This window comes from Ochotona curzoniae, unplaced genomic scaffold (genome assembly GCF_017591425.1).
Source record: "Ochotona curzoniae isolate NIBS_2020 unplaced genomic scaffold, NIBS_Ocur_1.0 contig_523, whole genome shotgun sequence".
Taxonomy (NCBI): Eukaryota; Metazoa; Chordata; class Mammalia; order Lagomorpha; family Ochotonidae; genus Ochotona; species Ochotona curzoniae.
Window position 1 is genome coordinate 10,842,015 of NW_024466459.1, and position 12,364 is coordinate 10,854,378.

A 12,364-nucleotide genomic window follows, 5' to 3' on the forward strand; every position below is an offset into this window, starting at 1 on the left:
GACTGTGAGGGCCAGACGGAATGATGGGGGGGTTCCAGTAGAATGGGGGACACAGCGGCAGCAGGCTAGGGGCCACGCTCATCCCCAGGCTGGCCACCGCCAGCAGCAGGGACTGGGTGTCGATTCAGGTCCTGTCTGATGGGGGGCACTGCGACCCCTTGGGGCTCCATCTCCAGGGGCTTGACGGCTGAGCCATTCTCTCTAGCAGACCCCAAATGCAGCCACTCGCCCTGTGAGGCATCTGGGCAGTGAGGGGCCCAGCCCAGCGGCCCTCACCTCTGAAAACCTCTCCACTTCGGAGTTGCTCTGCTCCTTCTGGCCCGACAGCAGCATCAGCTTGTTGAGCAGCTCCTGCAGCTCGTCCAGGCTGTAGCTGCGCTCCCCGTCGGGGCCTCCGGGGGCCTCCGGCAGCAGCAGGCGGAGCACCGTGTCGGGGGAAGTCTGCGGAAGGTGGCGTGAGGGGAAGCGAGTGGCCTTGAGGATGGCCGCACCCCCTCCCTCCCTCCCGCTGGGTGTTGAGAACCGGGGACCCCTCACCTTCTGACCCTCAGTGGGCGCCCGGATCGTGTACACGCCGCGGCTGTTGATGGCCGTGGCCAAGGACAGCGAGGACAGCTCCACAGACCCGTGGCTCTCCTTCACTGTCTTCAGCCACTCCAGGTTCCTGGCAGAATCGTACTGTCGGGGCGACAGGGACACGCTGGGGCCCAGGTGGAGAGGACTCCGCCTCCCCTTCCTGCTGCAGCCTCCAGCCCGCCCCAGCGCCATGGCCCTCACCTTCTCCAGGGCACAGCTACAGCAGGTGCCAGGCCTGTGTGTGCCCCAGGACCTGACACCAGGCTGGACACACACACACCAGGGTGTGGCACGTGGCACGGGTTCTCGTGCTCATGGATGTAGATGGGTAACCACAGCTTGGCTGCCCAGGCAGATCCATTGCTCTGCAGGCACTAGGCTGGCACCGCAGGGCTGTGGAGCCCTGGCTCTCTAGGACACTTTGTGGTCCCAGGTACAACCAGGAAAATGGGGAAAACCTCCTCTACAAGTGATGAAGCGAACCCTTGCCTGGAGGCCCCCCTTTCCTTCAGTGTCCTGGGGCCAGTCCTGGCTCCTGAGCAGTTACACGATGCCGTGGACTCGGCCCTGGCACAGAGACCTGCTGAAAAGGTCTTCCTTTCCTGAAAAGGGCTTCCGAGGTGGCAAAACCCAGTACCAACCTGGGAAAAGGACACAGACTAAAGCAAGCATCCGGGCCCGCCCGGTGGGGTAGCATGCTGCTCCAGCTCTGGCCCTGGGAGAGCTGGAACAAACTCCTGCAATTCTTTTCAAGCCAAAGAAATCCATCGCCACATCCTGTGAAAATTGCTGGGCCCGTGTTGGCCTGTCCCCCCCGAGCCTGTCTCTCCAGTGTTGGCCTGTCCTCCAAGCCTGTCTCTCCAGTGTTGGCCTGTCCCCCGAGCCTGTCTCTCCAGTGTTGGCCTGTCCCCCGAGCCTGTCTCTCCAGTGTTGGCCTGTCCCCCCCGAGCCTGTCTCTCCAGTGTTGGCCTGTCCCCCGAGCCTGTCTCTTCAGGCATGTCTTCTAGGGTGCCGTCCAAGCTGTTCATATAGTTCTGTATGTTTTCTATACTTGATCTTAGTCAAAAGGCTGAGAAGCGATTCTATATCCTTTTCTACCACAAGCTAGAACACGCACAGCCTGCCTGGGACACACCGCTCCTAAACAGCCAGCCTTCACAGCGACTACACAGCACACAGCAGACAGAGGCGGGGCTCCTGCAGCTCCCAGGCCGAGGCTGCCACGCGGCTCAGCTGACCCTGCCTCCAGATTAGAGCAGACTGACCAGCTGCGGCTTGGGTTGCCTCCACTGGTGCCAGCATGCAATAGTAACATCAGTTCAAGTCCTGGCTGCTCCACGTCCCAGCCAGCTCCTTGCTGATGGCGTGGGAAGGCAGCAAGGCGTGCCAGCCCCTGGGCCACTGCATCCACACGGGCGACCTGGAGGAAACTCTTGACTTTAGAATGGCCTCACTCTGACCGTTTCAGCCATCTGGGGCGAGAACCAGCAGATGGAAGATCTCTGTGCTCCTCTCTCTATAATTCTGCCTTTCAAATAAAAAAACATAAGTCCTTAAAAGAAAAGAAAAGAGACCAACCAGCTTCTGGGGCAGGTGCTGGTCATTGTCGAGGGCCTTCCAGAGTTCCTGCAGGTGTTTCATGAACGTCTGGAAGCCGGCCTTGGTGTCCAGCTTGTAGAGCAAGGACGCGTAGCCCTGCACAGCGTCGTGGAAGCAGGCCACCCGGTCCACATCAAGGTCGTTCTCCCCGGCCGAGATGGAGGCCAGGTCCACGAACACCTTCAGCTCGTTGATGTCTTGAGAAGGAAGAAGAGGAGGCAGGTTTGGGGTGGCCCGAGACTCAAACTTGGGGTGTCTTCCTATGTGAAGCTGGAGATGGACAACAAAGGGGCTGGCAGGATGCCATCCACTCTCTGGTTTCAGTAAGAACCAGGGCACCTTAACTGCTGCTCACAGAGGGCACCGCCCCTGCTGCCCCTGCTGCTCGTGCTGCCCTGTCAGTCCCACGCCAGCCCAGACCCTGGTCCGCTCTCTGCACACCTTCCTTCCTCCAGTCCTCACAGCAGCACCACATAAACACAACAGCGTGGCAACAGCAAACTAAGAAACAGCTGTGATCATCCTGGAGCTAATTACAACTCAAAGGACATGGTCAAGGGCGACCAGAGACCACGGCTAGAGACAGCCAAGCTCCCCAGTGGAGGGGGACCAGCACGTTCCATCACCCCCACCCTGGCACTGCCACCTGCTCCCATCCTCTCCACCTCTGGGGAAGCCTCAGAACTCCCAAGGCCATTGAGCCCCGGCTGGGGAGGATACGTGTGCTCCCGAGGACATTGCCACGGGGTCCCCACCTCGCCTGGACCCTTGGTTATCTCAACCGGAAGCCAAGGCGGAGGGGAAAGGGAAGTGAAGCCAGAGTACGGAAAATCCCCTGCCAATGTTAACTCCCGCCAACAGTCTGGGAGCCGGACTCCATATCCCTCGGTGTCCTCGGCACAGCCTATGACCAAAGGGGGCCCCCCTATAGGCTGGGCACCACATGGTGGGCCAGGAAGAGCTCCAGGCCACGTGGGCAGAGCAGGTTCACCTGCCAGGGCATCCCGCAGCCAGCTGATGAACTCGCGGCACAGGCCCAGCTGCCTGAGGCAGCGGCAGCGCGGCTCACTGACGTCCTGCAGCAGCCGCTTCGCCTCCACGAGCTGCGTGTTGATCTGGTCCAGCTTCTCGTGGCAGAAGTTGTCAAAGTCATCCGTCTACGAGACAAGGCTCTGCTGCGGCCCAGTGGGCATGTGCTGGCCTCCAGGATGGTCCCATCTCCCTTGCTGACCTCCTGTCCCCACCCCCCACGCTGTCTGGGGTAACTCGCATGCAGCTGAGAACACTGCTCAGACTTTAAAATCCACTCCCGCAGCCCACACCGGGGGGCAGTGGTGTAAGTCACCACCTGCCAGTTCAAGTCCCACCTACTCCATTTCTGATCCAGCTTCCTGTTACTGCAGGGTACAACCAAGCCCTCGGGCCCCACCACCATGTGGGAGACCTAGGTGGCTGTGACCTGATCCAACCATGGGTGTAGCGGGCATTTGGGGAGGGAACTAGTGGGTGAGAGAGCTCTGCCTGTCTCTGTAGCTCTATCTCTCAAATATATATATATATATACACATGCCTGACCCACTAAGTACAGCCACAACAGTCACACATCAAGGCAGAAACAAAGGCCCTGGGACAGCCCACCTCAGGGACAACCTGAAGGAAGTGGCCAGGTCCCCCGCTCCTCAGGAGCCCTGCCGCGGGCTTCCCAGCAACGACTTACAAAGTTCAGTAAAGTGTGAAGGACGCTGAAGTTGCCGGTCAGGCCCAGACTCTCCTTGACTCGCGTGATCTCCCTGGCCGCGCTGGCGGCCTGGTGCAGGCTGTGGTACTCCTGGATCTGGTTGATGCGCTTGTAGATCCAACGCCTCTCGGGCTGCCTGAACGCTCTGCACATGGCCTGGAGTTCTAGGACCAGCTGACCATACTTGTTCACAAAGTCCTTGAACATGACGTCCACTTCTGCCAGGGTGATGTCTCCTGACTGCAGGTTCACGTAAAGGTTAAGAAACTTCTCGTGGCATGGAAGGTAGAGCTGAGTGTAGGCCTCGTCCAGGGTCACCACTGGCCTTCCAGGCTCGTCCTTGGCGTTGCCCAGTGGCTCTGAGGCCTGCAGAGGCCGGGCCAGGGACCGCGCGGTCTCTTCCCAGCAGAGCTGGAAGACATGGCTGTCCTTCAGCCGGTCGATGTCCTCAGCCATGTCCCGCTCCTGGGGACACAGGCAGTAGTGCGTGTTCCAGTCCTCGTCCGAGGAGGTGGGCAGGCGCACGGTCACGGCTGTGTTCAGGCTTTTGTGGCTGAGGTCATCCGAGTGCCGCTGAGCAATCTCTCCAAAATCCACTGCGGAAAGGAGGAGGTGTCGGAAGCCACGCCGGCACACGGATCCCCTCTCCGCAGACAGCCCTCGCTGGGGCCAGGTTTCAGCACAAGCATTAAGACACCCAAGTCCTCCCCGGAGTGCCCAAATTCAACATCTGGCTCCACTCCCAGCTCTGACTTCCTGCTAATGTGCGCCCTAGGGGGCGAAGCTGTGGTGATGGCCCAAGCACCTGGGTCCTCAGCACCCAGGCGGGAGACCAGCAATGAATTGGGAATGACGGGAGTTCTGTCTCTTCTTCTAAAACACAAATAAGAGGGCTATCATGGTGGCTCAAAAGGTTAACCATCCACGTATAAGTGTGGACATTCCGTAAGGGCACCGTTTCGTGTCCCAGCTGCTGCACTTGTCATCCAGCTCCCTGCCCGTGGCCTGGGAAAGTAGAGGATGGCCCAAAGCCTTGGAGCCCTGCACCTGCGTGGGAGACCTAGAAAAAGTTCCTGGCTCTTGGCTTCAGCCTGGTCCATCCTTGGCTGTTGTTGTCATCTGGGGAATGAACCAGTAGATGGGAAATTTTGGTCTCTTTCTCTCTGTCTGCAACTCTGGCTTTCAAATAATAATAATAAACAAATAAGTCTTCATCGAAAGTAGTGGCCAGAGGAGGCAGCTGTGGAGGATCAGGCAGCTGCCAGAGAGGCCTGCACCCCGCCTCAGAGCACCTGGATTCTGATTCCAACTGCCTGCTATCATCCCGCTGGAGAGCAGCTGGGGAGGACCCGCCGACTCCTGGGGAAGCTGGCCTGAGGCTTCATCCTGGCCTGAGTGTGCCAATCCTAGGCCTTCGGAGAGCTCACCACGGGCCGGGAGCCCCTGCACTCTGCCTTTCAAATGCGTTTATTTTAAGTGTATGGAAAATGTGAATCATGAAAAAATTGTGTGTAGATTTCAAAATATGCTTACACCCCAAAACAAGCCCATCATGTCCATTCCTGTTCCCCAAGTATTCTCGTGTTTGCACGAATGAGCCTTCTCCGAGGAGGGCATCATGAGAGGGCGGGCTGTGTGCACAGGGCGCAGAGTGCAACAGCAAAGCCATATGCCTCGGCAAGCCTCGGCTTCCACAGCGGAAGTCCACAGGAAAGGCTGCTGCTGCGAAACTCCAGGACGATCTGCCAGAACAAAAGCCTGCCGCGGTAATCCACGCGAGGCAAGCCTCGCTCTAACCCTGTCCTCTCAGGTTCTCCGTGAGAGGTGCATGGACACACTCGCGATGCAGCATAGGGTCTGGGTTCAAGTCCCGGGCCTGCTCATACTCCCACCTCCCTGGCACCCTGGGAGGCAGCAGGTGATGGCTCAGGGACTTGGGTGCCATCCCACTTAGGGAGGAAACACGGACAGGGCTCCGGGCTCCTGGCTTTGGCCTCGCCCGGCCCTAGCCACTGCAGGCGTTTGAGTGAACAAGCAAGTGGAATGTCAGTCTGCATTTAAACTAACATCAAAAAGAGAAAAAAGGGGCCTGGCATGGTGGCCTTGCAGTTAAAGTCCTTGCCTCGCACATGCCAGGATCCCATATGGTCACCGGTTCTAATCCCAGCAGCTCCACTTCCCATCCAGCTCCCTGCCTGTGGCCTGGGAAAGCAGTCAAGGACGGCCCAAAGCCTTAGGACCCTGCACCCGCATGGGAGACCTGGAAGAAGCTCCTGGCTCCTGGCTTCCGATCAGGTCAGCTCCGGCCATTGCGGCTGCTTGGGGAGTGAATCATCGGACAGAAGATCTTCTTCTCTGTCTCTCCTCCTCTTTCTATATATCTGACTTTGCAATATAAATAAATAAATCTTAAAAAAAAGAGAGAAAAAGAGCCTATGGAATTGTATCATAAAATAAAATTTTAAAAAAGAACGAAAAATACTACCTTGGGGTTGGTGTTGTGATGTAGCCAGTATAGTGCCACTGTGGCGCAAGCAGCCAGGGCGGTACTGGTCCGTGTCCCGTCTGCTCTGTTTCCGACCCATCTCCCTACTAACAGCCTGGAGAAGCCCTGGGAAATGGCCCCTGCACCCACATGGGAGACTGGGCTGAATCCTGGGCCCTGCTTCGGCATCGCTCAGCTCTGGTCTTTGCGGATTCTTGGGGAGTGACCCAACAGATGGAAGACATCTCTGTCTCGCTCCATAACCAGGAGTTTCAGATACAAAAATAAACCTAACAGACAGAGAAGGCCGTACCTCGCACCAGATGCTTCACCTTCTCACACTGCTTCAGGAGGCTGTCCACGCGTCTCTGCTCGGCCTGCAGAAACTTCAGCTCCTCCTCCCTCCATTTCAGCAACTTCTCCATCTCACCATGGTCCTCTGGAGGGGAGGGACTTTTTGCCTCTGGAAAACAGCAGGCAGGTAGTTCAGCAGGTCAAGGCCAACAGAGCAAACCAACAGAAACCACTTTCCACCGTGCGCATCTGCCGCCTGGCTCTGAAAGGCACTGACTTCCCCGGCCCGTGGAGGGCTGGCAGGAGGGCCTGGGGCACCGTGACCCCTCAGTTACACCATCCACTCCGTGCCCCACCCAGGGCCCTGGCGATCAAGCTTGGAGTTCCTCTGCCAGGACTGTGCCCAGAATTACAAGTGACCCCCTGAACTTGCTGAGAAGAGCAGCTCTTTACAAGGGCTGCCACAGTCACCCCAAATATATACACACGTGCAGACATAAATAGTCACACCCAGACAAAGACACTTACACACATACTCACACGCACAGACTTACACACACACAGCTACAACCACACAGAGACACATGCAGACACACACAGATACCCCCACGCACACACGGAGACACATGCAGACACATGTATATAGTACATATACAGGTATAAAAGACAGACACACAAACACAGACATATACACGCACAAGAACACACACAGAGGCCTGTGACCCTGTGACCCTGTAACCCCTCTGTGCCCGCTGCAGGGCAAGCCCATGCCCTGTGACCCCTCTACACCTGCTGCAGGGCAGGCCCATGCCCTGTGACCCCTCTACACCTGCTGCAGGGCAGGCCCATGCCCTGTGACCCCTCTGCGCCCGCTGCAGAGCAGCCTGGACCTTACTTAATCGCCAGATGTTCAGAAACTGGGTCCTGTGCTCCAGGACCACCTCAAGGTGCCTGATCAGAACGGTGCCCGACGTGAGGTCAGCAGCAACTTTTGTGAGCACCGAGTCTGTGGTGGCCATCAGCTTCTTGCCCTCATCTGTCATGTTGTCTAACAGCTTCCGGTCGGTTCCTATCAGAGGAGGAAAAAAGTCAAACTGGAGCGTCAGGCTCTCCGCCATTGCCTGCTTTCCACACACCCTGCACAGGGGGCGGATTTCCAGAGGTGTGGACGTGTGCCTCACAACAACACAACTTCCTTGGTTCACAGACATGACACTCAAAAAGGTAAAAATCAACCAGGAGAGAGCTGTTTCCCTTGTAAAGGCTGAGCCAATCCAGGAGACCAGCACATCTCACCTCAGGGACACACAGCTCACACCACACACGGCCTCCTCTCACCTCAGGGACACAGCTCACACCACACGGCCTCCTCTCACCTCAGGGACACACAGCTCACACCACACGGCCTCCTCTCACCTCAGGGACACACAGCTCACACCACACGGTCTCCTCTCACCTCAGGGACACAGCTCACACCACACATGGCCTCCTCTCACCTCAGGGACACACAGCTCACACCACACGCCTCCTCTCACCTCAGGGACACACAGCTCACACCACACGCCTCCTCTCACCTCAGGGACACAGCTCACACCACACACCTCCTCTCACCTCAGGGACACACAGCTCACACCACACACGGCCTCCTCTCACCTCAGGGACACACAGCTCACACCACACGCCTCCTCTCACCTCAGGGTCACACAGCTCACACCACACGGCCTCCTCTCACCTCAGGGACACACAGATCACACCACACACCTCCTCTCACCTCAGGGACACACAGCTCACACCACACACGGCCTCCTCTCACCTCAGGGACACAGCTCACACCACACACCTCCCTTCACCTCAGGGACACAGCTCACACCACACGGCCTCCTCTCACCTCAGGGACACACAGCTCACACCACATGGCCTCCCCTCACCTCAGGGTCACAGCACAGCTCACACCACACGCCTCCTCTCACCTCAGGGACACAGCTCACACCACATGGCCTCCTCTCACCTCAGGGACACAGCTCACACCACATGCCTCCTCTCACCTCAGGGACACACAGCTCACACCACACGCCTCCCTTCACCTCAGGGACACAGCTCACACCACACGCCTCCTCTCACCTCAGGGTCACACAGCTCACACCACACGGCCTCCTCTCACCTCAGGGACACACAGCTCACACCACACACCTCCTCTCACCTCAGGGACACACAGCTCACACCACATGGCCTCCTCTCACCTCAGGGACACACAGCTCACACCACACGCCTCCCCTCACCTCAGGGTGACAGCACAGTTCACACCACACGCCTCCTCTCACCTCAGGGAAACACAGCTCACACCACATGGCCTCCTCTCACCTCAGGGACACACAGCTCACACCACACTGCCTCCCCTCACTTCAGTAATACATGCTTCACCACATATATGTCTCTTTTCACACGCCCCCACCTGGAATGTAAAAAAGTTGAGTGCATCCTGGGCACTGGAGGCCAGCGACACAGCCTTGGCAACACTGCACAGCCCAGGGGAGCAGGGTCCCAGACATGGGCCCTCTGCCCTTCACACCAAACTTTCAATGTGAACTTTAGCGTCAGTTTAGATGGTAGAATTTTTTTTCTATGCTAGTTTAATCTCCAATAATTTCTCTCTGGATGTTGTGTGGGGACCAAGCCTGTCTGCACCGCTGGTAACAATGCCAGCTTTCGCCCTAACTGCAAGAGTCTCGAGTGCAGGCCAGGTTCCCTCTGTGAGCGATAAACAGACTGACCAATCTGTCGGAGAAATGAGCCACCGAACGGGGAGAAGGTAGAGGGAAACGCGACAGATGTTTCCATGAAAGTCGCGGCAGACAAGGGCCTGCTCTGCATGCTGACTACAGGGCCTTAAGGAGGACGTGCGGAAAGCATGCTTCAAACGCTGCATGAGCAGGGTAGCTGGCACGCATAGGCACTCAGTGATACTGGCCTTCCTTGTAACACAAGACAGCCCAGGCCCCCTGGGCCCCTCCAGCTACTCTGCCTCCCTCCCCCATTAAACATGAGCCTGTCCCCAGCAGGCGCCAGCCCCACAACCCTGTGCCCCAGCACCTCGGGGACACACCGTACAACTTGCAGAGATGCGTCACGTCGGGTCCCGTCAGCAGGTGCTTCAAAATCTCATCAAAGTCGTCCACGGCCTGCCCGTGGCGTCTAGGCCAGGACTTGATGATCACGGCAGACACCAGGGTGCCAAATTTCCTCAGGTCTTGACAGGAGAGCCCCTCGAGGATGCTGGTCTGAGACTGGGAGAGACAACAGAAAGAGGAGGGAGTCCCTGCTTCCCAGCACTCCAGAGGTCTGGCGCACAGTCGGCCAGAGCCTGAAGGGACAGCACAGGAGCGCATCTCATCCTGCTTGCTGCCGACGGCGTCAGGGGTCAGCACAGAGATGGGAAGGCACACACACACGTACATACAGACCTGGCAGTTCCACTCCGAGTTAGATCCCCAATCTACAGAGAGTAGCACCAAAAGGGTTAGTCACCGGCCCGACTGTGGACAGGTGGGGAAAGAAAACACACACACACACACACACACACACACACACACACACACACACACACTCTGGCAGGCTCAGAGCCATCAGCCTGGCGTGAAAGACCACACCCCACAAGTCCCGAGACACAGCTGCAGAGAGTGGCTGGGGCGGGCATGGGCAGGCTGACAGCTTTGGAGCCTCTCTCTGAGGTGGGGACAAAGCCCACCGAGGTGGCTGCACAGGGTCTGTGGATAAACCCAGGGCCACAGAACTGTGACATTCAGCGGAGAACGGTATTATGTGTGATATGACAATCCGGAGCTTTACGAGAAAGGAAGGGACGCCTTCTCAAAGCCGTCGGGCAGGGCCAGCATTTGGTGTGCTCACCTGGGACGCTCACATCCCTTCTTGCAGTGCACGGGTTCGAGTCCCCACTCTGCGCCTGACCCCAACTTCCTCCTGACATGCACCCTGGGAAGCAGTGACAAGAATCCAAGCAGGTGGACCCTGCCAGCCTTGAGGGGAGACTGGATAGAAGTCTCAGCTCCCGGCTCCAGGCCTGCCTGGCCCAGCTCCAAATGCTGTGGGTAATTGTGGACTGATCCAGCAGACTGGAGCCTGTCTAAAGCCTCTCTTTCTTTCTCTCTATCCTGTTTTACAAACAAATAAGTCAATGTTTGGAATACCAGCATCCCACACCGGAACACTGCTTAAGCCCTCACTACGCCACTTCTGATCCATCTCCCTGCTAATGACCTAGGAAAGCAGCAGAGAACGGTCCAAACGCTCGGCTCCCTGCACCCACGTGGGAGAGCCGGCTGGAGCGCCAGGCTTCGGTCTGGCTGAGTTTGGGCAATCACTGCAGTCACCTGGAAAGTGAATCAGCAGATGGACGATCTCTCTATTTCTCTGAACCTCTGCCTTTCAAATGAATATGAGTAAATAAATGTTTAAAAAAAAAAAAACTTAAAAGATCTTTTGGGCCAAGATAACACCGGAGTGGCTGTCATGTCACGTGATACCTAAAGCTCCAGCAACAGGAACCTCAGTGTTGGGGGAGAAGCCCAGTTCTCAGCATCGTACTCCAAACAGGAAGCGAAGACCACCTGCAGCTCCTGCATCTGCACAGGACTGCAGCCAGCCCCCTCAGTAACAGCCCTGAGCTGCTGCACACGCGTCCCAGCGTGGCCCGGGAGAGAGCTTGGTTTACCTGGCAGGCTGAGCTCACGGCATCAATGACACATTTCTCGAAGCGCTGGGCCACGCTGTCTTGGGGACCTGCGGTGTCCCAGCAGGTGTCACAGTAGGCGTAGATCTGGGTGCGGGGCCTCTCCTGCAACAGTGGCAGGAGTGAGAGCTTCCGGGGGCTGCCTGCAATGTCGCCCAACCACAATTTTCCCAGGTCCCCTGTTCCTCCGCAGCCCACATCCTGAACCAGCAGAGCTCAGACACAGACAAGCACAGACGTCAGGAAACCAGTGAAGTTTGAAAAATGAGGCTTTTTCCTGGCTTCTGATCACCCAAAAAGAGCCACATAATAGTTCCATAGATTGTGTAAAATCCAATCTGCTTACAGTCTGAATTCCAAATGAAGAGTATTCTGTCTTCCTTCAGATCTCTCGGTGTTTAGCAAGACCCAGGCAGGCTCTGTATGGGGGAGGGTGTCACCCCATGCTCTCCTGGGCTTCTCCTGATACAACTTTGAAACATGCTCGCAGGATCAAACCACACGGGATGGATCAGAGCAGCACACACTGAGGTGCTCACAGGCTAAGCCGCTGCCTGGGTGACCCACACCCATGTCAGAGCCCGAGCTCAACTCTCATCCACCTTCCTGCCAGTGCACCTGCGAGGTAGCCATGACGCCCTATTACTGGGGCCCCTGCCACCCATGTGGGAGACCCAGATGCAGCTTCTGGCTCCTGGGTCCAACCCGGCCCCCGACTTGGCTATTATGGCCATTTGGGAAGTGAGCAGGCAGATGAAAAATTGCCCTCTCTGACTGGGTGGGGCTCCCCCCGCTTTACCAGATACAGAAAAAAATGTAGGCCCTGCGTGGTAGCTTCATGGCTAAAGTCCTTGCCTTGCATGTGCTGGGATCCCATATGCACGCCGGTTCTAATCTTGGTGGCCCTACTTCCCATCCAGCTCCG

The 12,364-nt window shown here is 57.3% G+C and overlaps 1 protein-coding gene across 1 annotated transcript in view; it reads right to left on the reverse strand.

Moving 5' to 3' along the window:
- The window catches only part of RNF213 (ring finger protein 213), a 76,170-nt gene that overhangs the window by 36,446 nt on the left and 27,360 nt on the right, over nucleotides 1–12,364 (reverse strand). The window contains exons 19-27 of the mRNA XM_040989374.1: nucleotides 11,422–11,544; nucleotides 9,796–9,976; nucleotides 7,583–7,761; nucleotides 6,712–6,859; nucleotides 3,893–4,509; nucleotides 3,167–3,332; nucleotides 2,155–2,372; nucleotides 538–678; nucleotides 277–441 (exon numbers count right to left, since the gene is read on the reverse strand). Of these exons, the coding sequence (XP_040845308.1) occupies nucleotides 277–441; nucleotides 538–678; nucleotides 2,155–2,372; nucleotides 3,167–3,332; nucleotides 3,893–4,509; nucleotides 6,712–6,859; nucleotides 7,583–7,761; nucleotides 9,796–9,976; nucleotides 11,422–11,544 (1,938 nt within the window). The remainder of the gene's footprint in view (nucleotides 1–276; nucleotides 442–537; nucleotides 679–2,154; nucleotides 2,373–3,166; nucleotides 3,333–3,892; nucleotides 4,510–6,711; nucleotides 6,860–7,582; nucleotides 7,762–9,795; nucleotides 9,977–11,421; nucleotides 11,545–12,364) is intronic.